The sequence below is a fragment of the Notechis scutatus genome, chromosome 4 (genome assembly GCF_049901735.1).
Source record: "Notechis scutatus isolate UNSWTSFEM ecotype Mainland chromosome 4, rNotScu1.2, whole genome shotgun sequence".
Classification (NCBI taxonomy): Eukaryota; Metazoa; Chordata; class Lepidosauria; order Squamata; family Elapidae; genus Notechis; species Notechis scutatus.
Window position 1 is genome coordinate 127,640,829 of NC_142012.1, and position 23,766 is coordinate 127,664,594.

General features: G+C 35.5%; 1 protein-coding gene across 2 annotated transcripts in view; it reads left to right on the forward strand.

Annotated features, from left to right (window-relative positions):
• VPS8 (VPS8 subunit of CORVET complex) overlaps window positions 1-23,766 on the forward strand; it is an 85,376-nt gene that overhangs the window by 53,889 nt on the left and 7,721 nt on the right. For both annotated transcript variants that reach the window (XM_026688031.2, XM_026688108.2), the window contains exons 36-44: window positions 3,588-3,729; window positions 5,000-5,089; window positions 5,685-5,727; window positions 5,973-6,076; window positions 6,968-7,040; window positions 7,895-7,977; window positions 14,225-14,305; window positions 18,355-18,524; window positions 19,857-20,025. In XM_026688031.2, the coding sequence (XP_026543816.2) occupies window positions 3,588-3,729; window positions 5,000-5,089; window positions 5,685-5,727; window positions 5,973-6,076; window positions 6,968-7,040; window positions 7,895-7,977; window positions 14,225-14,305; window positions 18,355-18,524; window positions 19,857-20,025 (955 nt within the window). The remainder of the gene's footprint in view (window positions 1-3,587; window positions 3,730-4,999; window positions 5,090-5,684; window positions 5,728-5,972; window positions 6,077-6,967; window positions 7,041-7,894; window positions 7,978-14,224; window positions 14,306-18,354; window positions 18,525-19,856; window positions 20,026-23,766) is intronic.

Below are 23,766 nucleotides of genomic sequence, written 5' to 3' on the forward strand. Positions count from 1 at the left end.
GACCATTCAGATACATAGTCAAGATCTTTTTGTAGGGTAGCAGTATTGTCTGTGGTATTGAACAGCTTTACATCATCAGCGAAGAGAACGCAATTGCTCTTAATATGATCACAGAGGTCGTTTATGTAGAGTATGAAGAGAGTTGGTCCTAGAACACTGCCCTGGGGACACCACTATTGACAGGTACTGGATTTGATAGGACGCTCCCGATTTTGACCATTTGTTGTCTGTTTGACAGGAATGCTTCTATCCAGTTATTCAGTTGTCCAGAGATACCATAGGATTTTATTTTTAGGAGTAGTTTGTCGTGTACCACTGAATCAAAGGCTTTACAGAAGTCTATGTAGATTGCGTCTATTGCTTTGCCCTGGTCGAGTTGTGTCGTCCATATGTTTTTGCAGTGTAAGAGTTGCAGATTACAGGATAGTTTTTTTCTGAAACCAAATTGTTTATTGGAGAGTAGGTTGTTTGTCTCTAAGTGGAGGATGATGGATTGGTTAATAATTGATTCCATGACTTTACAGGTGACGCAGCATAAGGAGATTGGTCTGTAATTTTCAACTAGGCTTGGGTCTCCCTTTTTGAAGATGGGGATGACTGTGGCTTGTGACCATAGGTTAGGCAAGGAGCTGGTCCTGAAAGATTTTTCAAAGATTATGCTTAGAGGTTTGGATATGGCAGTGGATAGCTTTCTTAAGAAGTAGGCACATATTCCATCCGGTCCAATAGATAGAGATGGTTTTAGATTGCGTAGTGATTTTTAACATTGTCTTCTGTGAAATCGATATGTATTAGATCATTGTTGTTATCTGTGGTACGGCTAGGAAATACTGGGCATGATCCATTGCTGTTTACAAATACTGAGCCGAAGAATGTGTTAAAGATGTTGGCTTTAATGGTGTCGTCGTTGCAGTCTTTACCATCAGGTCCTATCAAGGGAGGGATGGACCTTGAGTCTTTTAGTTTGTTGTTTACAAAATTGTAAAAAGCACGGGTGGAATTGGTGCTTAGAAGGTTTTCCTCTTGTTTAATGTGATAATTGGTGCATTCGGTCTTTATCTGGTGGCATAAATTTTTGTATCGGTTTTTGAAATTGGCAACGTGACCAGATTTGTTTTTCCGCCAGAGTGATCTCTTTTTGGATTGAAGTTTCCTTATTGATATGGGTAATCTGCTTTTTGTTTTGTTTTGGGAGTTGTTGTTGGAACATATAGTTTGATGACTCTTTTGACTTCATGTTGTAATGGTCTTCAACGGTATTGCATCCAGTGAATAGAGATTGCCAATCAAGGGATGAGAGATCGTTGTCTATAAGATCATAGTTGCCTTTTTGAAGTTACAATTGGGGATTACATCATTGTGGTGATTTTTGTGTGGATGTATGTTGAGACAAAAGTCAATCATATTGTGGTCACTACTGGAAAAGGGTTCTTTAGTTTGTATTCCGTAAATTAAATTCAAACTATTGCAGAAGATGAGATCGAGGCAGTTGTTTAGTCTAGTATTGTTGGTTACTAGTTGTTCCAGTCCCAGATTTGTAATAGCATTGTAGAAGGTTGTGTGTATGATTTCAGTTGTACAATCATTTAGGGTCCAGTCAATATGAGGCAGATTGAAATCACCAAGAAGGATAAAAGGGTATGGGCAGGATGCAGCCCATGTTAGTAATGTATTTAGCTTGTTTACATGTTCGATGTCATAATCAGGTGCTCTGTAACATAGTAAGAATCGAATTGTGATATTTAAGGATAGTTCACAGATGATGGTTTCAGGAAGGGCAAGCTCCTGGGTAACTTGGATATTTTTAGATGTAAGGATTTTTATAGAATATAGCAACACCACCTCCTCGACGATTTTCACGATCTGATCGGGTAAACATGATAGTCTCTTACTGTGGTAATGGAGTCGGGAGAGATGCATTGAGCCATGTTTCACAGACAAATATAATGTCGAAGTTAGCCATATTTAGGAGGATGAGAAATTCAGGTATTTTATTCACGAGGCTTCTTGCATTGAGTAGTTTGCATTTAAGGCCGGCAGTAGTTGGGATTGAGGTAGTTGGGGGCGTGCGTGCCTAGTCTTGGGTGATGGTGGATGGGTTGAGGTAGGGTTGTGGTTGAGGGTAAAAGCTGAGTATTGGGTTGCGTGGCTTACTTTTGATACAGTCAGCATGGTAGTCAATGTACAGGTCCTTCTCTCCATTGTCTAGACGGTTTTTGAGTTCGATGCGGAGTACACGGGAGCGGGCACGTTGCTGTATGGTTAGGTCAGGGCGGCAACGGAGGTTCTTATGGTTGGTGTTGGTTTTGGCGAGTGAGTTTATAGTATAAATGAATTTACGTTTGCTTGATTCATTTTTGCAAATGACCCTGCACAAGCGTGGGGCCACAGAGCCATCTCTATTTTTGAGCTCTCGGTCGATGCGGGAAATGTCAAGTATTTCATCAGCGGAGATGGTTGAAATCAATAAGATTTCAATAAGACAGGACCCAAATATAAGTATTGAAGGAATGGCTGGGACAACAGCAGATGTAAGATGAAGATCAAGCAGAGGAAGTGCCCTAGCAAGACAAGATTCTGCATGGGATGTACCCTTGACAGATAACTGAGGTGTCTGACACTTGGAAATCCTTCCAATGTTTGGAAAGGGCTGGACTAAAAGCCAGCACTGAAGCACTAGCAGCACAAGAATAGGCACTAAGCACCACATCTATAGAAGCAGAGATTTACCATACCAGACAGGATCTGGAGTGCAAACTATGCAGAGAGGCCTTGGAAACAGCCCAACACAAAGTGTGGTAGACCCCTGCTTCTTGTGCTGCTATGCTCAGTGCTTCAGTAGCAGATATACAATGCAGGCAGGAACAGCATATACTGAATGGTATAACCAAATGGCTGGCATTGTGTATAAAAACATCTGTAAGTGTATGGGATAAACCCTTCCAAGTCCAGATTGGGGGGGGGGGGTCCACAGAAGATCATAGAGAATAATAAGGCTAAGATCTTGTGGGGCTTTCAGTTCCAAATGGAGAGACAGATATTTCATGGTAGTAGACAAGGACCAGCAGTAATGACATGTAGTAGTACCAGCAGTATCAGGAGGGAAACTATATAAGTACCAGGCCTAAAGGTAGAACTAGAGTGGATGTGGAAAGAAAGACCAAAGAGGTCCCAGTAGCTGTAGCAGCTCTCAAAGCTACGATTCCTAAACTGGGAGAGTAGCTCCAACAGATCCCAGGAAAGACATCAATGCTCTCTGTCCAAAAGAGTGCAGAGATAGAAAAGAGCTAGAAAAAAATGAAATACTACACAGAACCTGTGGTATTTGACAGAGAATGAGGAAGACACCCATGAGGAAGATATCAACCATAGGGGTGAGAAAGCAATTTTATATATATTTTCCATAGAGTTCTCATTTTAAAAATTATGGACACTCTATATTCTATGAATTCTAATAAATACTTTCTCTGTATATGAATATTTTCAATATGGTAGTTTTGTATTTTATCACAATATATGACGTCTGTATCATCTGAAGTGTTTAGGATATGTTAGTAACTAATATTAAGAAATATTTGTTATTCCAGGGAAGGTATCAATCAAGATTTGCTTCAGCTTTCTCCCTCTATTACTGAACAGTTTATTGATTTGCTGTGTCGGTATGATGCTGACCAGGTCTTAGAGACTTTGAAGTTCCTGGAGTCCTATAGGCTGGAAGAGACAATTCAGGTAACGTGGGTAAATAGGATGAAACTAGATTCAGATTTATAAAATCTATTAAAATCAATTATATTATTTTACACCTTTACGCAATTATCTTCCTTTACGCAGTTAATGCAGTATTGTAGGCCCCATCTCCACCACATCATACAGTTCTCTCAGACCTATTATGTTGTCTATGTGTGAAGCATGAGCTTATCTATGGAAGTTGGAATTCAACATTATCAAGCTCCTATAGTAATCCTATGTACTAGTTTTTCTGGAAACTAAACTTGTTTGTATCAGTTTACATATATACACTTGCAAAATTCAGATATCTCTAATATGTGAATGTCTAGCACTAGGCAAAAGGAAACTGCAACCTTTGAGATGACGTCTACTCCCTCACTGTGCCTAATTTGAACTAGTTTACAGCTAAATGTTTTTAAGTAGGAAATTTCCAAGCAACTTGAACATGATCTGAGAATCTAAGTTGTCAAAAATTCTATACAGGCACTTGTTACATTACCATTGTTTAGCTTGGTATAATTTTAGCAAGAGCTTTGTCCATTCAAGATGTGATCCCCTTTTTTGCTTCAAAACTTTGTTATATTTCTATGGCAATGAAATGTTGAATTGTTACAATTCAGGAAACAACAACTACTGAATCATGAAGATAGGCTCCTGAAATTATAAGGGGGAAAACATCAGAGACTCTTGGTACATGTTACAGAGTTCTGTATAACTTCCTTTTATATATAAATACAAATACAAATACAAATAATATAAATATAAATATAAATAATATAAATATAAATAATATAAATACAAATAATATAAATATAAATATATATCACCCTCATGCTGGAGCCCATCCTACCAGAGAGAAGTTCCCTGAACAGGGGCTCCAACACAAGTCTGAAAGCTTGGAAGGCAAAACCTCTGGTCCTCATGACTGACCCTGATTGAATCCTGCAACATTATTGTGGGACACGTATATTCGCCTTCATTCATGAAAAATGAAAAAAGCAATTGAAAAGGGATCAGGAGGATGCAAAGTAACTAAGCTTTTGTAAATTATTACCTTGCGTTTGAAATTCCTTCTCTTTCATTTGCTTCTCTTTCTTCTACTGTAATGAAAAATATAGAAGGTTAATTGTGCAGGAAATTTTTAGCCTAGCAAAATGAGAGATATGAGGTTGTACAACCCCCCCCCCCGCTCAGAGGTGACCCAGGATATCCAAATAGTGAACGTTTTCTGCATACAAATCACTAAAATTAATGTTGGCATTTTACGCAGGTCACCCAAAAATATCAGCTCCATGAGGCTTCTTCTTACTTGCTTGAAAAGAAAGATGACATTCCTGGTGCCTTCTTAATTATGCTTGAGGTATAACAGAGTGGAAACTTCACTGTGAAATGGGATGGGGGATTTTTTTTTTTTTATTTAGAAGAAAAATTAATCTGAATCAAATATTAACATTGGGGTGGTCAATGTTGTATGCATTGAAAATCTAGAATTCATTGGATGTACTATATATATCTGCCAAATTTGAATTAAGCTGCCAAGTTGATTTTTATCTTTAGAAGAAGCTTTATGATTCTTATTCTTACTCATATCTGATCATAATTTTAAAATTGAAAACAGATGTTTGTAAGACTTGTTAGATTTATTATGTGTGTAAATATATGAATTGTCACTTTGTCAGTGTAGTTCTTACTGAGAGCATACATAGTCCTCAATCAGTGCCCATAACAGAGCCTGCCCATTACAGTTGAAAGTAAAATAAAATGCCTGATGTGATGGCCCCACTTAATGGCTGCTCTCCCCAGTGTGGCCCACTATACAGAGATATAACCAATTCTTACAAAAGTTGAGGAAAATGTGGAAGTCTTAGTGAATGAGAGAGGAATAGAATGGGTACTTACAGATAGTTTATAAAATGCCATGTGAATTCAAATAACACAAAATATATTTTTCCTAGTGGTTACAAAGCAAACTTTCAACACTGACTTCTGGAGATAAAAGTAAGTTTCAAAATAGATTTATTTGGGCATTTTGAACAAAATTCAATGTTATATTAAATATCTGTGTTATTCTGTCAGAATCAAGACCAGGCTTTGTAGACATTTATTAATGTTTATTTATCATTTCCAAAGAGGTATTACATGTACATTCCTTGTTTATTTGATTAATATTCTTCTATATATATATTAATTGCCTTAGTTTAACTACAAAATAATATCTAATTACTACTTCTCTCTAATCCAAGTTTCAGCGCAACTTCTTTTACTAAAAGATATTGAAGATACCTTAGCAAAAACAATTGCACTTTGCCAGAGGAATTCACACAAATTTAATCAGCAGGAGCGAGAAGTAAGTATTCCCTTATACTCTGGCTTTAAAAAAAAGGAAGCATTTGTTTCCCATAAAACCACTTTTTGTAACATTAAGGTAGACTTGTGGCTACCATCATACATTTCATCTATTTTCCTATCACCTTTTTATAAAGTCAATAATAATATTTCCTGTTGAGATAAGTGCAACCCCAAGTCTTTCTGATCTGTTATTGTCCAGAACATTCTGGATTCACAAGGTAGGAAACAAAAGAATCTGAATTAAGGTAATTCCACTCAATTACTATAGAAGAGACAACTGTGTGAGATCTGTCTGTCTTTTAAATAGCAGCCACATAACATGTTTTTCTCCTTTACTAGAAATACTTTCCTTCCACTATCCTATAAATAGCCCAGAAAAAGCTAATTTGTATTTTAATAAGAAATATTGAAAAACTGTTGGGCTCTGCCATACTACACTATATATTCTATAGCACTCCATCTTAACTTCCAGCATGCCTTGCCCTGCTAGACTTGATTCCAAAAGGTATGCTGTGAAATGTTAACAGTGAAGTTGGTTGAGATAGAGAAATTGTGTTGAGATTGTCTGCAATCAAAATTTCCTGGGTGCATTATGCAATGCAAGTTGGGAGGCTGGGAAATTAGGGTAGCAACAGTCTCTTAAATAGCTCTCCCAATCGGGAACAATGCATTGGAAGGTCCGTTGCATTTATCACTTAGATGAGGGAGAAAGTCTGTTTCCCAAGGGACAGCCAGACGCTTATATCCTTTTCAGTTTATAGTGGTGGTGTTGATGCTGCTTTGCAGCAGGTACAGGCATTGGGCACATCCAGGGACAGAAGCAAGATACTCTGTGTGAGACTGATGGAAGTTATTTTTTGTACAATTCTGAGATTTCTCTTGTTTTTAGGCACTGTGGTTTCCGCTCCTAGAGGCAATGTTGTCACCCCAAAGATCTACATTGCTACCTTGTTACTCTGAATGTAAGCATGTTTGTCTCCTTTTTTGTCCAAGAAGAGATATCCAAGACAAAATGACAAATAACAAGAAAGCTGTGGATTAGTTTTGCTACTGAGCAATTCACTTGTATGTCATATCAGGAATATATTTCTGAATAGCATTTCTTTACTTTTACTTTTCTGTGATAAAATCATGAATTTCAGCCTGGTATTACTTGATATTTGAAGCATGATTTTGGCAACATTTTTCATCAGTCAAGTTTCTGGAGCTATCTTCTTTTGCATTTAAATGTAGCTATTGAATTTATTTATTTATCAAATTTCTACATTATTCAACTTACCTAACTGATATTTAAGTTAGTCTACCCTTTCCAAAATGATTTTAATTTTGGGAAATCCTTTTGAAAATGTCTTCAATTTGAAATGCATTTATCTGAGGCAGGTATATGAGGCCACCATAAAACACTAACATTAAATGCAAATTTAATTTTAAACATTTTTAAAAGTAGCCAACATCTCACAGTATCACCATATCTTGTAAAATGTCAGTGTTCTCAAATTAAATTGTGTAAGATTTCAGCTTTCAGCATTATCATGTGAAGTTCCACAAATCTCAGTAGTGAGATCACTTTTACATTTTAAATATTTAACATTATTTTTTGTGTTGTATGAAACTGTGAAATTGTGCTATTTGCTACCAAGAAGGCTGCTTATCCCTGATTTAAGACACTAGAGAGACTCCAATTCAATTATTCACAAAAGGAAAAATTCACTAGCCAATAGATCCTTCCTATTAATTGTATTCACCATTGAGACAAAAATAACAGACTTAAATCACATTCATTACTGTGAGGTTTATTGTCATACTTGTTCTTTAGATTTGAAGAACTTGACAATGCAAGTATTGAACAATATGACAACATTCATTGCTCTGCCATTAATTTTGCAGAGAATCCTACAGGTGAGTTATGACAAATAATATTGTTACCTTAAAAACTCTTAATGTGCATTTAAAGCTACATGTTATGTTGCATTTTCCTTTGCTTGATTTGAAGCATGATATTGCTTCAAATTCATACTGATATTGGAAATAATATATATCAGAACAGTATTGAATGGTGTGGTGGCTTAGAGGTGGAGCTCACACCCCACAATTAGAGGCTGTGAGTTCGATCCTAAGTAGAGGCAGATCTCTTTCTGGGCATGTTGAGAATATATCTGCTGAATATAACTCTGCACTGGCAACAGGAAGGGCATCCAGCCAGTAAACACTCAGTTCCATTTTGGACTCCACCCTGCCAGGGGTTAAGGGGTTGTTAAAAGATGATGTCAGAACAGTACTGCAAACCTTTTTAACCAAGTGCAATCCAGTAGTGAGAAAAGTAAAGGTTTATACTTAGACAAGAAAAACCAAATGCACGATTATAGAATAAATAGTATGTGGCTCCACAGCAGTAATTGTGAGAGGGATCTAGGAGTCCTAGTGGACAGCCACTTAAATATGAGCCAGCAGTGTGCTGCATCACAGAGATAGTATCAAGATCATATGAAGTGTTAGTACTGATAAGACTACACTTGGAATACTGCATTCGGTCACCACAATACAAAAAATATGTTGAGATTCTAGAAAGAATGCAGAGAAGAGCAGCAAAGACGATTGGGGGCTAAAACATATGAAGAACATTTGCAGGAATTGAGTATGTCTAGTGTAATGGAAAAAAAGACAGAGGTTGACATGATAACAGTCTTCCAATATTTGAAGAGCTGTCACAAGAGAGAGGGATCAACCTATTCTTCAAAGCATCCAAGGACATTACTGGAGGCTTTTAAGAAGGCGAATATACATATCTCAGGATAATGTTGCAGGATCCATTCTGGGTCAGTCACGTTTAGTCTTCCGAGCTTTCAGACATGCTGGAGCCCATCCTCAGGGAATTTCTCTAGCAGACTATGTGCTTTTGGCTATTCTGTGTGTGGTATTTATATGGTGTCTGGTTGTGTGTGGCTTTTTAGTGGTTGATTGGGGTATGTTGATGGCTGGCTGTGTCATTGGCTGCTGACTAGCATGGTATAGGCTCTCCTGCTTAGGAAGGGGGTTGGGCTAGATCCCTTCCAAATCTGGTATTCTGTATACTGTTCTGCATCTGATTTGGTGAGTAATGTGGTGGAAGAGATTAGATAAATTATTTTTTTTACAGTAGAAAAACAAAAACTTAATCAGACATACTTGTACCAGATTGGAATTTTGAGAAGATTAAGTAGGCTTTGTAGGAATTAATTTCAGAATGGGTCCAAATGAGAATTTTAATGTAACTAAAAAATTTAAAGCTTAGTTGGGACTGAAACTCAGTATATTTTTAAAATTATATGTTTTGACATGTGAGTTTTCAAAATAACTGATAGAGCACATGCTTCCTGTTTCTAACATCTCAAATTAGAAAGAACGCAAATCTGGTGAAATGAAAGACCTCTGTATGAAGATTTGAAAAGCCAAAGCTCATCAAAATGTGATAACCCTGGAATAAGTAGATACATAAGTCTGACCTAGCATAAAACAGATTCCTTATCTATAAAATATAAGGTTATCTTGAATAGCATCTGTGTTGGGACATGGAAAGGACCAAAGATACTGCTTAATCTCTTCTTTGGAAACTTAAAGTATCTATTCAAAACTGTGTTAGTTGCTTTATTAACACTTCACCAATGACTACCCTACCTATGAGTTAAAGGAAACCTGAGGTGTATTTTCTTTATTTTTCTTTTCTATGCTGAACTGAAACACAGAATAAACAGAACATATTTCATTAAGCTCTGCTTGCCTTTTAGATGTAGAACAAGAGTTGTTATTTGTCATTTTTTATCCAATAACATTTTCATTTCAATACACTGCGAATATTCACTTTTGTCACAAGTATTTTGCTTTATTGGAAAACTTTGTACTTCTTACTAAATCAGTGTTCCTGCTGGAAATGAAATTTTAAAAAGCATTTTTATTGCCAGATTTGTGATTAAATAAATCTATTCCAACAAAAGCCGACTGGCTTTCCAGTTTATATTAGCCATATAATTGCTTTGTGGGGTGTTTCAGTTTCCTGGCGTGTGATTTATTATACTAAGTTTCAAGACAACTGGGTAGATAATATATTTGTTAAGTTGCTATTCATTTGATACTTTGAAGAAATGAAACTCTGTGAGTCTAATCACAGCATCATAATCACTCTTTACAGTTGTTTTTCTGCAATAAAATGTGTCTTTTTCCAAAAGAGAAGACATATCTGTTATTCTATCCTTAATTCAGTTGATTTTTGGTTATAGTTTTATTTTAAATTGTCATGTAGCACTTTTTTTTCCTATGTGCATATAACAAGACCACTTATATACAAAAATAGCCTTATTAAGGTTGTTCAAGTCATAGAAATACAGTTCAATTAACTTTCTAGTTACATTTATGAAATAGAAATCTTTTCCTACAGTTGATTTTGCTGTTGTTTAATGATAATATTCAGAAAACAGCATATGTCACCTTGCTAAAGCAGCACTTTTGTTATTGCTATTAAGTGCTGATGAAAATAATTATATTGTCACCTATCTAATATATTAAATACATACAAAATACGATATACTGCAACACCACACTATCTAAAATGCGTTGAGCCTGTTCTGTGGATAAGGGAATTATATGTATTAATTATCTATTTTCATCAAATAAAATCTCAGAAACATAAATGTTTATTTTTGATAAGGAAGAGATTTTATAATATGCACTTTTAAAAAGAGAGAAATTTTCTTATTGCATTGTGGAAACTATGATTACTAGAGTTGTTCAATGGTGACACAGCCAGCCCTATTTATTTAATAATATTTATTTAATATTTAATACATAAATAAAATAATAGGAATAATCTGAATGCTGTTTGAACGTTGTGAATGATCGACATCTGATCTGTGATTTTACATTGCATTGTTGCTTTACTTAATGTATGTAAATATGCTGTTTTCTTTCAAACAGTATTATACAGAATAAAAAAAGGAATAACAAATAATAATCCCAGGAAATTATAAGCATTAGATAAGAATAAGAAAAAGAAGCACGTCTAAAACTGATTTCTGCCACATTTCAATATGTTTCTCCATATTTACTATACTTGCAAACTATCTTGTTTCCATCACTTCATACATTATCTTTTGTTCCTGTAATACTTCTTCTCTCCCTTGTTCACAGATTTATAAAATCTCACCTTGATCTATTTTGTCTTTGTTCCTTTATTTGTTTTGCAATTCTAGTGTTATTTGTTCTCTTGCTATAATTCAGCCCAACTCAGTATGCTTCTCTCATTCAATACCGTATCTTGATCTTTGACCATCACAATGTAAAATCATTAAGATTATGGAGTTAAAAATTGCAACATAAATAATTTGTTTATAACCTATGAGGGTATGAGACAGTATGAAAGGAGTACTGTAATAGAATTGCTATAAAATAAAACATGGTAAGTTAGAGGTTAGGTAGAATTACAGTTTAATTCAGGCAATGAGTAGAATATAATGAATAACACTTTGTGGAATCTAAAAAACAAAACAAAATTAAAAATTGAAGAGCAGCAACAGCTATTATAAAATTGAGTAACTGGACATTTAAGGCAGCTGTATAATAATTAGGCATGTGACAAGCCTTATTTCCATTACCTGGCAGCCAAGGAACTTTTTAAAAAGAAAAATCTTTTCTGTGTTTGTGAAAAGTTGGAACTGGAGATGGCTCCTGCCTTCACACTGTCTTACATATATTCATGTTTGTCATCATTGTAATAAGCATTATTTTAATTTCCCAGTAAGGCTCAAATGATCAGTACAATATCAGAACTTTGAATTAATGTCATGCCATTTAAAAGAGTCTTGTAGCTGATTTGCTTTCTATTGGGAATTCATTTCCCACAAAGCTTCCCAAAAGCTCTTTCCTTTAAATCAACCTTGATTAATGGCAACTTTGTGAATACCTTCAATATTTTCTTGTTAAGTACAGTGGTGGGATTCAATTTTTTTACTACCGGTTCTGTGGGCGTGGCTTGGTGGGTGTGGCAAGGGAAGGATACCGTAAAATCTCCAGTCAGAGGTGGTATTTGCTGGTTCTCTGAACTACTCAAAATTTCCACTACCGGTTCCCCAGAACTGGTCAGAACCTGATGAATACCACCTATGATATGGAAGCAGTTTGCCACTGTCTTTTTCCAATATATTTTTTGATGTCTTACAGTCTACACAGTCTTGAGGTTTTCTAATTGTTGGCCCTTTGTGGGCGGACTGATTTTAATTAGTTTTTACAAGATCAGCAAGGTTTGGCTTAGTAGTGCTACCTGCTATGGTGGACTATAATAACCATGACCAAATAATTTAACACTATGCATTTATTAAAAACAAAAAGCTTGAATTTACTAAGTAGCTGTTTCTTTACATTTCTGTCTTCAATTCTCTAGCAAGTCTGTTTTTCTTTGACATATCCTTTCCAAGAGAGTATCTCCAAAAAGTAGTTGGCTATCTAGCAGATAAAAATAGTTTGCTCTATGTCATGGATCAGGTACATGCTGCATTAAGAGCTCAGATTTCCCAGTTGTTCTCCATAATTTATATAGTGTTGCAGCACGATGTACTTTCTAAGTTGCTGCTTTTAAATTATGCATGCTGAAAAAAATAGAATGAAAAGTATCTATTTAAAACCAGATATGACCTCCCTCCCATCCTCAAAAAGCTTCATTGCCATTGGAATATGTTCAGGAATTAAAAAATAATGCATTTCTTAAAAAAAAATAGCAGTCTCTTTTTTAGAACCTGTTCAAGCAATAAGGCCAATTATCTATGTCTTAATACTGCAGCACTAAGTTCAGAGGTGGTATTGAGCAGGTTCTGACCAGTTCTGGAGAACTGGTAGTGGACATTTTGAGTAGTTCGGAGAACTGGCAAATACCACCTCTGACTGGAGATTTTACAGTATCCTTCCCAGTGGTGATACTCAAATTTTTTTACTACCAGTTCTATGGGCAGTCAGAGGTGGTATTTACCGGTTCTCCAAACTATTCAAAATTTCCACTACCAGTTCTCCAGAATCTGTCAGAACTGGCTAAACACCACCTCTGATCCTTCCCCTACCACGCCTACCATGCCACACTCACAGACCGGTAGTAAAAAAATTTAAATCCCACCACTGACTAAGTTGTACATTGAGAGAAGATGTAGCAAAAGACAAGGCATTTTGAAAGCGTATACAGTAGGATACTTTAGGTCATAGAATATTTGTAAGATTGATTCCATGCACATTGTAGACATAATACAAAATGTCATAAAACGTTTCCTGTGATGAAGCTTGATTGTGCTGTACAGTTCAACATGAGTTATTTTCAACATGAGCCGATACATCTCTGAATGTATCCCAGTTTTTCTAGTGAAGGAAGTACATTAGAAGCTCTGTCATTATTGAAGGCATTGAGAAATCTGGTAAGGAAATACCTCTGAAAGGAAATGCACTGTGGCATTTCCCTTTTCTGGTAAAGCAAGTTCATAGGAGACTATAAAACCCCCAAAGTAAGTTTTGATACAATTCTTCTACAGCAGTATTAATTCAAAGTGACCTTGTGCAGGATCTTCTGCACAATATTCTGATGGGGTCCCAAAGATGCTTTTTCAAGAGGCAACTGGACTTTCTGGTTTTTCTTTTATGACATTTCGCTTCTCATCCAAGAAGCTTCTTTGCTTCTTGAATGAGAAGCGAAACATCTTCAAAGAAAAACCAGAAAGTCCAGTTGCCTCTTGAAAAAGCACCTTTGGGACAAGCACGACCTGGATGACTGAGTAACTCCATAGACACTTTGATGGGGTATTATTTTTGTTACAGTGTTCTAAGAAAACCTTTACTAGTAGAAAACCATGTGTATATCCATGAAGGAAGATTTAATCTCTCTTCACAAAACCCTCCCCTTTGGAATTTATCTTCTGCAAATTTATAAACACAGAAATATTTTTGTTGAAAAAAGCTGAACTCAGTTTAGAAATTATAGCACTGTTTATTTCTTGCATTCTATCAGTTTTATTGGATTAGAGACATGAGATACACTTGTTTTATCGTAGTTAGAGGAAAAAATATTTAACAGTTGAACTGTTAACACTTCTTTTTATCTGTTTTAATTAATGTTGATCATCTTGTAATAACTTTCATACAGGATCCAGTATATGGAAGAGGAAAACTTGGAGAAATTCAGGGTCTTGTGCTAGGTATGCTGGACAGCTTTAACTATGAGCAGGTAAGTAGAAGGTGGAGATTTTTTTCCTGTTGGTTAAAATGGCGATTGTCCAAGATTTAGAGTTTGTTCTTTTTTGTTCCTTATCAGCTTCTAAGAGCTTCAACCAAGAATACTTTAGCAAGCCAAAACCATTGTATTAACTTGTCACTTAATATTGTATTGTCTATTTGCTTTCTATAGCATACAGTTTTTTTTCTGCACAAAATTGTCCCATCTGTTTAATGCACAAAGATTGCATAAATTTTGAGCTTCAATTCCTCCCAATACATATAGTACCTTACTTGGAAAAGTGCAGTGAAAAATTTAGTAACATAACTATGTTCAGATGAATATATTTGGTTTTTTAAGTAAAAATTAGGCCAATTCATTATTCATAATTATGTGAATTCCATCTTGATTCTTCCTGGACACCAATTAAGCAAATCAATACGCATTTGGAAGTTCTATGTGGTAAATGGCTGTACCTTCAAGTATGTGCCTATACTCAGTGCTGATCCTGGGTCTTGATGTGAGCAATTACCTGGGTGTTCACATTAAATAACCTCAAGGTAAACTATGGTAATATCTTTTGCCAGCATCATCTTTGATGAACTCTGACTTTGCCTACCATCTTCTATTTATCAATACAGACACAATAATAAATAGCATTCATAATAAATTGCATTCATAAGTTTTAGTTTTTCATAATTCAATTCTACTTCCATTGTATCTCCCTTTTTGTAAGCTGTGTAGTTAGATTTTTAAAAGCAAACACAAGAGTGTAGAACAGCAAGGCACCATTATTTCTCTCAAACCCTACTTATCTGTTCACCACTTATAGCAAGGTTATATTTGGCTAAATATTTTGTCCTTGCCATTGAATTGGGATTTGAAAAGCTGTCCTTGAAAAGATGAAATTCATTAAACTTCAGTAGGTGATTTAGATAGTCTGTAAATATTCAGTTCCTAAATACAGCTTCCTGAATCTTTACTAATTTTTGTATTGCTTCAAAGTGGGGTTCAGTATTCTTATACCTAAGTACAGCTTTTTATTATTTCCAAACCTGGTGATGGAAATTGATTTAAGGTAAAAAGTTTTAGAATTGTACACTGCACCACATTAACTAAATAAGATGTATATTTGCTTATGTTTACCTGCTTAAAAATAATTTATGGGTTTTATTATCAGCTGAAATATTTAATCAGTGAAGGACTGTTTTTCATTTAGTAATATTTGGCCTTGGACATGTTTATGAATTTTTTTTGAGAGAGGGGATCTTTATCTCCCTTGATGCAATGGATGGAGTTGAGTGAACCTTGCACAGATCCCCTTTAGAAATCTGTCAGTTCTCCCTCTTTTTCTTTCCAGATCATCTCTCTTTCTCTTCCTTCTTCCTCTCCAACACTCACTGGGTCTTTAGTTTTTATCCTCACTTATTAGCTTAAAGGAGTCTGGGTGCAATGCATCCTTGTTTTTGTGAACAGCTAATTTAAGATTCCTCTGAACTGTGGTTCAGCTACATCCTCTTCAATTCCTTAAGAAGGATGAAGCTATCCATTTATAGGAAAAAGGTATTCTCAGGTCTTTAAGTTACATTTTACTTTAAATAAAGTAGTACTATTTTGGAGGATGTTTGTCAGTGCCTCTGCCTCTACAAACAGAGGTGTAAATTATAGTAAATGAAACTGATCTGTTCTATATGTGTGTTATCAACTAGAGATTTCTTGCCCGATACTGTAGCAACTATATGTTTTCAGTCTTTTCTTTGTTTCTTTATATTTTTGCCTTATCATCAGTAGTAGTAGGCGTAGTACAGTAGGCGTGTAATGGCCTTCTATGAAACAGGCCTCAAATCCTGTGTGAACACAAGGATTCAAAAATATAAGTAGACACTGACATCCCATAAACTCCCCTGAAGATGTTACCTAGCCTATTATAAATATATATGTTATAATTTCACAAATAGGTGACCCTGGGCAGCATACAATAATAGAGCTAAAACTCTATGTAAAATATATACCACCATCCACCAAACACACACACACACTCACACACAATATATGTGAGTGGGGGTGGTAGTATATATTATATTTTTATAATATATAGACAAATGTTATTATTATGGTTTATGGCATAGTCAGCAAGATGTTTACACTCATTCTGGCACTATCAAGTCCTTCCCAAGGACCTGAGGTAGGCAGATATTATTATTTCATGGTGTTAAAGGAACCAACTGGATCACAGTTTCTTCAGTTTCTTCGCTGAGGTAGCACGTTGTCTGTTGCTTTCTTCTCATTTCTGGTTTTGTATGCATTAGTTCTTAAGGGCTAATCTTGCGTGGCCAGAATTAGTCCTTCTATCTCTTTCTTCAACTTTTCTTCTCTTAGCCAGTTCTAGTTATCTGACTGGTCTGCTAATTTTTTTATGTAATGGTCATGTAATATTTTGCCTTGCCATGTCTCTTTTTTAGTCTAAATTTAGTCTCTCTTTGTAGGCTAGTGTGGTCTCTCCAGTACTCAGTAAGCCTTCCTGGTATACTAGCTTTAGTGGATTTTTTTCACTGTCCTTCGGATATTCTTCCACTGCCCTTTTTTTCCTTCAGCTGTCAGGTGTACTTGCAACATTTCACGTCCACCTATTTTCTTGACAAGTAGAGTCTGTCAACATTGTTGTGTGGATGAAGGGCATGATTTATTGCTATCATTTTTCTGGTTTTCTCATCTAGGGTTTTTTGTGGTTGAGTCCAGTCCACTATTCCAGATATATACCTAATGACTGGAATAACAGGCCCCGGAAGGCTGCTCAGTTGAGTCTCGCCACGTGGCGGAAGCCGTGCATGCGTGTAAGCCGTGCGTGTGCCCATGCGTGGAAGCTGCGTGTGCGTGCATGGAAGCTGTGTGTGTGTACATGCATGGAAACCAAGCATGCACACATAAATGGAAACCATGCATATGCTCCTGCGTGGAAGTCATACGCGTGCATGTGCGCACACCAGTGGTGGGATTCAAATATTTTTACTATCGGTTCTGTGGGCGTGGCTTGGTGGGCATGGCAGGGGAAGGATACTGTAAAATCTCCAATCAGAGGTGCTATTTGCCAGTTCTCCAAACTACTCAAAATTTCCGCTACCGGTTCTCCAGAACTGGTAGAACCTGCTGAATACCACCTCTGGCGCACACTCATGTTTTCGGCGAACTGGTGGTAGAATTATTTGAAACCCACCACTGTGTTTATTGTATATAGAAATCCTTCCATTCTCAACCATCCAGTCCAATCTAAAGAAGCTTCTTGGATGGGAAGAAAAACATGTTCACAGAAAAAGTCCAGTTGCCTCTTTAAAAAGCATATCTGTTGATCTTTCTGGCTATAGTGGTTATCTGTTCCTTTACTATTTCCAGTACTTCCTTAATCTTTCGTGTTTCTAAGAGGTTTTCTTGATCAGGTATTCTTTGGTCTTGTTCTTCAGCTTCTTTTGTTTCAGTGCCAAATATAGATCTCTAGCCAATGGGACTCACAGCGTGTCCTCTCTGCTGGATCGGGGATGGGCAGATGTAATGTTTCCTATGTTTGGGCAAAAAATTATTCAAGTGCTATAGAAACAATTAATGAATTAAAATGGCAAAAATTAAATCAGAAAGCACAAGTATTATATTGGACCATTAGAATACTTCAATTTTTAAAATTGAACTATTGGGATAACATGCTATCAAACAAGAGGCATTTGATAGTATGGAAGTTTTGTAATACAGAAGAAATAGTGAACTTGCTAGAAAGCTAGGCTAGCATATAGCCTGGTTGTGGGAGCGCCATCACTTGAGACTTTCAAGAAGAGATTGGACTGCCATTTGTCAGAAATGGTGTAGGGTCTCCCGCTTGGGCGGGGGTTTGGACTAGATGACCTACAAGGTCCCTTCCAACTCTGATTATCTATCTGTTATCTGTATAATTTATATTAAGATGTGTAATTTCTGTCTTGTATTAATATTCATATGGAGATACTTTTCTATGTGCACGTATATAATGTGACAACAACTTAAATGATTTCTATATTATTCTTTTGCCTGTTTAGACTCTTTTGGAGACAACAACAAGCTTACTTAACCGTGATCTCCACTGGTCTTTACGTAATTTGAAAGCATCTATGACTAGAGGGCTCAATCCCAAACAAGATTATTGCTGTATTTGTTTGCAACAGTACAAGAGAAGACAACAGACTGGTGACCAAATTATAGTCTTCAGGTACGTCTAGACTAGTGAATAGCTTCAACAATGAATGGGTTTGCAAGGAAGAACTTGAAGACTTCTGGAGAGCTCAGATTCACTAATTAATGAAGATAAGGAACTTTGATACTGAGCACATAGTGTTCTATTGCTATATCACCCATAATTCAATGTATGTACATGTCCACCTGGGTCTATTACTGTCCAAGCTATAGCCTTATTAATAATATTAGTTTTTTTCAGTTGAAAACAAAACTATGTAATAACCAGTAGAGGAAATTATTAAATACAGGGCAGTCTATCCTTTATTCACCAGACAAGCAAAATTATAAATGGGTTGAACTGCAAACACAAAGCTTAGCATTACCGCTCATAGGTAATGCTAGTGTAGGGTTTTTATTATTTGGAGCTGCCTAATATAATACTATAAATAATTATTTTGGTTCTTCTTCTAATTCATTTTACATAAAGTTGAATTTCAACAATGAAAGGGCAATAGTGCCTAGTCATCATAAAGCACAATTTTGTGTGGCCACTATCGACTAAGAAATGCAATAAATATAAAATTTGTTTTTTAACATTTTCATACATTGCAGGTGACAAAAACCTCGTCTATCTCGTAGAAAAACCAAAATATGATTAGAGAGCAGGCTACTTACAGTCATATTACCATTCCTGTTTCTTGTGCAGGAAGACAATAGGGCAGAATGCTATATCCCATTTTATTAAAATAGAAGATATAACATGCTTGACTGGGAAAGGAAAATGGTATCATTTTTTTCAGGGAAGAGGGCAGGGAAAAGGGAAATTTAGCACAATAAGGTAGGGAATTTCTATTTCTATATAGCTTTAGTTATTAACTGAGGGTAACAAAAATTTGCTCTATATTAGGCTAAATTTGTATTTCTTGAAAAGTCTGCTTTGAAGTAGGGGCCCCATCTCAGATGCCTTCAAGACTTGACTTTTATCCATTCTGGTCAACATATTGATGATAGTTCTATGAATAATACAATCAAATCTCTGTCTAGAATTATTCTCATGGCTTAATTATCATAATAAAGGTTTTAATAGTGAAATTTGGTACTATCTGATTAGCAGGCAATAAGTGTATATACATAGATGCATATATATGTGGTAGGAAGTTGTATGGACTTCTGAATAAGGAACTATAACATTACACTGTTAATGTCTAAAAACGGTTTAAACATTAAAATACTTTTTAGAAGTTTAATATTTGTTGTAAAAAAGTTCTTAGATTTGATTATACATTTTAAGATGTTATGTACACTGTATTCAATTTTATGTTATGTGTGCATACAATGTAATATATGTAATCTATTTTTATAACAGTTGTGGCCATTTGTACCATTCTCTTTGTCTGCTAAGTAAAGAGTGTGGCACTGAAACAACAGGACAGATGAGGTGGACTTGCTTTAAATGCAGTGCAAGTCATAAAGGAGAGAAAGTATGTTTGACTTCCTTGGAGACGAAGAAAAGAACTCCAGTATCATTTGCTCAGGTAAGACCTGAAGAAATTACCCATTCTTAAAAGGTTGATATGCTAACTGATTGATAGATTTAGTCTGCCACTTGAAACCAACTAGCTAATTTTCAAAAGTTACAATAAAATAATTATTAATTAAAGTAGCCACAAGGAAAATGGCTAAATTATGAATTTATGGAAAATAGCATTATGGGGGTACAGTTAATCGCCCAAACATCCATGTATACTCCATGAGTATGGGGACAATTCACATTAAGATACTTTACTTTGAACCACTGAGAGGTTTCTCCCAACAGTTTCATATGGATGTTGAACAGAACGGGAAAAGAGTGAATCCTAAGACATTCCATAATGAATTCTATTCTACCTATAGAATCCCCCCTATTTTCTTCCCTCCAGAATCATATTCTGGACCTGCCTACTGAGATAGGACCTGTCCTGAACCAACATAACAGTGTGGTCAACAGCAATAATGCTCTTAATAGATTTGGAGGAAAGAATTTCATACCACTTTTCATCCAGTCCCTGCTAGAGATCATCCATTAAGTTGGCCAAAGGGGTTTCTGATCCATGCCCAGACTTGTATCCATACAGGAAGGAGTTCAGAAAATCCATATCCTCCATATCCTTCTAAAACCACTTCCACAATAACATTTCCTAAAAGAGATTTAGGATGAAGTTCCAGTTTTGTTGGATTTGGGTTTTGCCTACTTAAATGGACAAGACTGGGTAAATCTAGTGCTTTTTTGAGCACTTCTGGTATTTCTCCTTCTCTTCAAGGGTTAACTGCGACCCAGATTCAATTCCTGACTTTTTCATAGAAGCTTTAATTAGGCAGGTGAAATGGGCATCCAAACTGCAAGTAGCTGAGCTAAGATTGCAGAGGACTTTCTTGGGATCTATAGGTACAAAAGCCTCCCAAAGAGCACCACCAGATGTTTTTTGGTGCTTCAGGTCAAGTGCCACAGGAATGAAGCTGTTCCTGTACTCTAAAACAGATGTTATATCAGCCATCCAAAATGTTGTTGTAGTCCTTACCATGTTTGAATGCTAGCATGTTTGAGTGAGTAGTGCATACATTCCTGATTCAATGAAAACCAAAGGTCTGTTGTGGTATTCTTTAATCTGATAAAAGTGGTTTTTCTTTATGCCTTCTGTAAGCATTGGTTTTCTCCAATTCGTAACTATTTATTTTATGTTGTTAGTTGATTTAATTATTATATTTTTAAAATTCTAAATTTAGACTTATTTAATGTATGTAACTGATCTGAATACCTACATACATAAAGGAAATTGTACATAACAGTTACTTGCAAATAAATATGAGAAAGAGCCCATCCTGTGAAGTAACCTTTATATAGAAGAATTTTACTTCATTACTAGTGATGCCACCAAGATTATACAGTCACATGCCGAACAATAATAGGCATGTTGTGTGAGCAGAAATGTGCTGAGCCCTGCCCAGATTTTGTGCCTACTAACATGATTTTCTATAAACAAAGATAAATCCTTTCCATGAGTGGTTGTATTTGTATATGCAAGTATGAAGGAAAGAAAGAATATGCTTTTGGTTGAAAGTTGGAATATAAAGCAGGATCTTCAGTGTTTCTTCTAAATGCCTTCCAAAATTGCACTTGCATACTTTGTATCACAGTGCTGACTCCTTTGTCGATTGCAAGATTTTTAATATAATTCAGAAGCTTTTAAGTAATCTAGCTGCTAGAGCAAAGTAGAAAATACTCACTTAGAATATATCAGTTTTCCTTACGTGAATTTGATAAATAGAGAACCAATAGAGAATGAAGGTGAATTACCTTAGTGAGGATATTATATCTATAATATATCTATTTACTATTTATTGATTTTTGATAAATTATATTTATTTTTTATTGTGCCAAAAGATATTACTAATTAACTTTTTAACAGTGAATATCCCATTTTCTGGTTATATTTCCTCCACTGCAAAAGGATTTCCCTCAGCTTTTAAATTAATTATTCTTCTAAATCATTAGTTTTTCATATGTGTGCGTGAACATGCCAGTTTTGATTCCTCGCAACTGCCTGGAAAAGTCCCTGCAGTTTTATTAACAAGATTTTGAAAATGTTTTGCTATTGCCAGCTTCTTAGGGCTGAAAGAAAGTGACTAGCCCAAGATCACCAAATTAGTTTTATGCTCAAAGCAAGACCTAGAACAGTTTCTAGCTGAGATTAAATTTTAATTTATTTACCCAGTCAAGCTTTAATATGTCTAACTATCTTAGTTTCTTGAAAAATGATTCCTATAATAATGAGAAGTAGGTACTTATTGAAATTCCAGGGTATATATCCAGTTGAGTGTTACATAGTGGTACATATTCATTTTCATTCCATACATTATTGAGGTTGTCATGATCTTGATCCCTCCAAGTCCTAGCTTCATTATGGCAAGGGGATGTTTCTGGAAGAGATAAGCAAAGAATATTGAGAACGTGTGCGAACATTAAGAAACATTAATATGGGAAAGCTCAACAGTGAACGATGAAATGAAATTAATAGAAATTTCTATCTTAGACATAATAAATTGAGATGAGGTGGGACTGGACACTTCAATCAGAAAGTCATATTGTTTATTACTTAAGATGTGAAACACACACAAAAAAGGAATGGTCTTCCTTTAATAGTTATGAAGAATATAGGCCACAGTGCAATAAGTGATCAGATAAAATCAGTGAGATTTTGTGAACAATCTGAAGATCATTCCATTTTATGCTGCAATTATTGATGCAGAAAAAGAATAGGTTAATTAATTTTCCAATCAAGTTCATTTGATATCAGTAGAACAAGCAAGCAAGATGTCCTGCTTATGATTGGAGACTGGATGCCAAAGTTGGAAATATTAAGGAGGAAGATATATTTGGAATGTATGGCTTAGGAAATTGAAATAATGAAGTATGAAAATAACGAAGCAATTTCTGATACTCCAATGGTTTTTGTCAGAGCTAACACTATCTACATATTAAAACAATGTCTGTATACATCAAAATCACAAGATGGAGTTAATTGAAATTAAATTGACTATATTATTGATTAAATGAAGTAGAGGAGCTCAGTGATAACATCCAAGACATGATTAACTGCTTTCTGTGGAACAGAACATGAATTGCTCTTGTTCAAGTTCCAGGCTAAGATAAAGAAGATGAACATCAACAAGTTCTCCCAACATAATTTTAAATACATACCCACTACTTTTAAAAAGAATATCAGGAATCACTTTGAAATCCTAAGCCTCATTTGAAAACAACCATAGAAACTGTGGAATGAACTTAAAGAAGTTAAGGATGAATGTGAAAAGACACCTCCAAATAATAGAAGAAAGCAAACTGGTACAGCAGCATGAAAGCCTTGGAAAATAAAGTCAGATGCAGTGATATGTCTGTGCTTACAAAAATCAGTATACTGCAAGCAGTGGTATTCCCTGTGAATCTCTATGGAAGTTGGACTTTAAAGAAGCAGGAGAGAAAGAGTAATGTTGCTTTTAAATATAGATATTGGAGAAGATTCCTCAGACTATCTTGAACAGCCAATAAAACAAATAACATCATCACATAAATCAACCCAAATTTCTCATTTGAGAGGGACAAATGACAGGCTCAAATTACCTGACTTTGGACAAAACAAAAGCTGTCATTGAGAATTTTCTTGGCAACTATACAAAGCACCAAACTTCATTCAACTGTTGACAAACTTTTTACAGTATACAAGATTATGAAGTGCAAC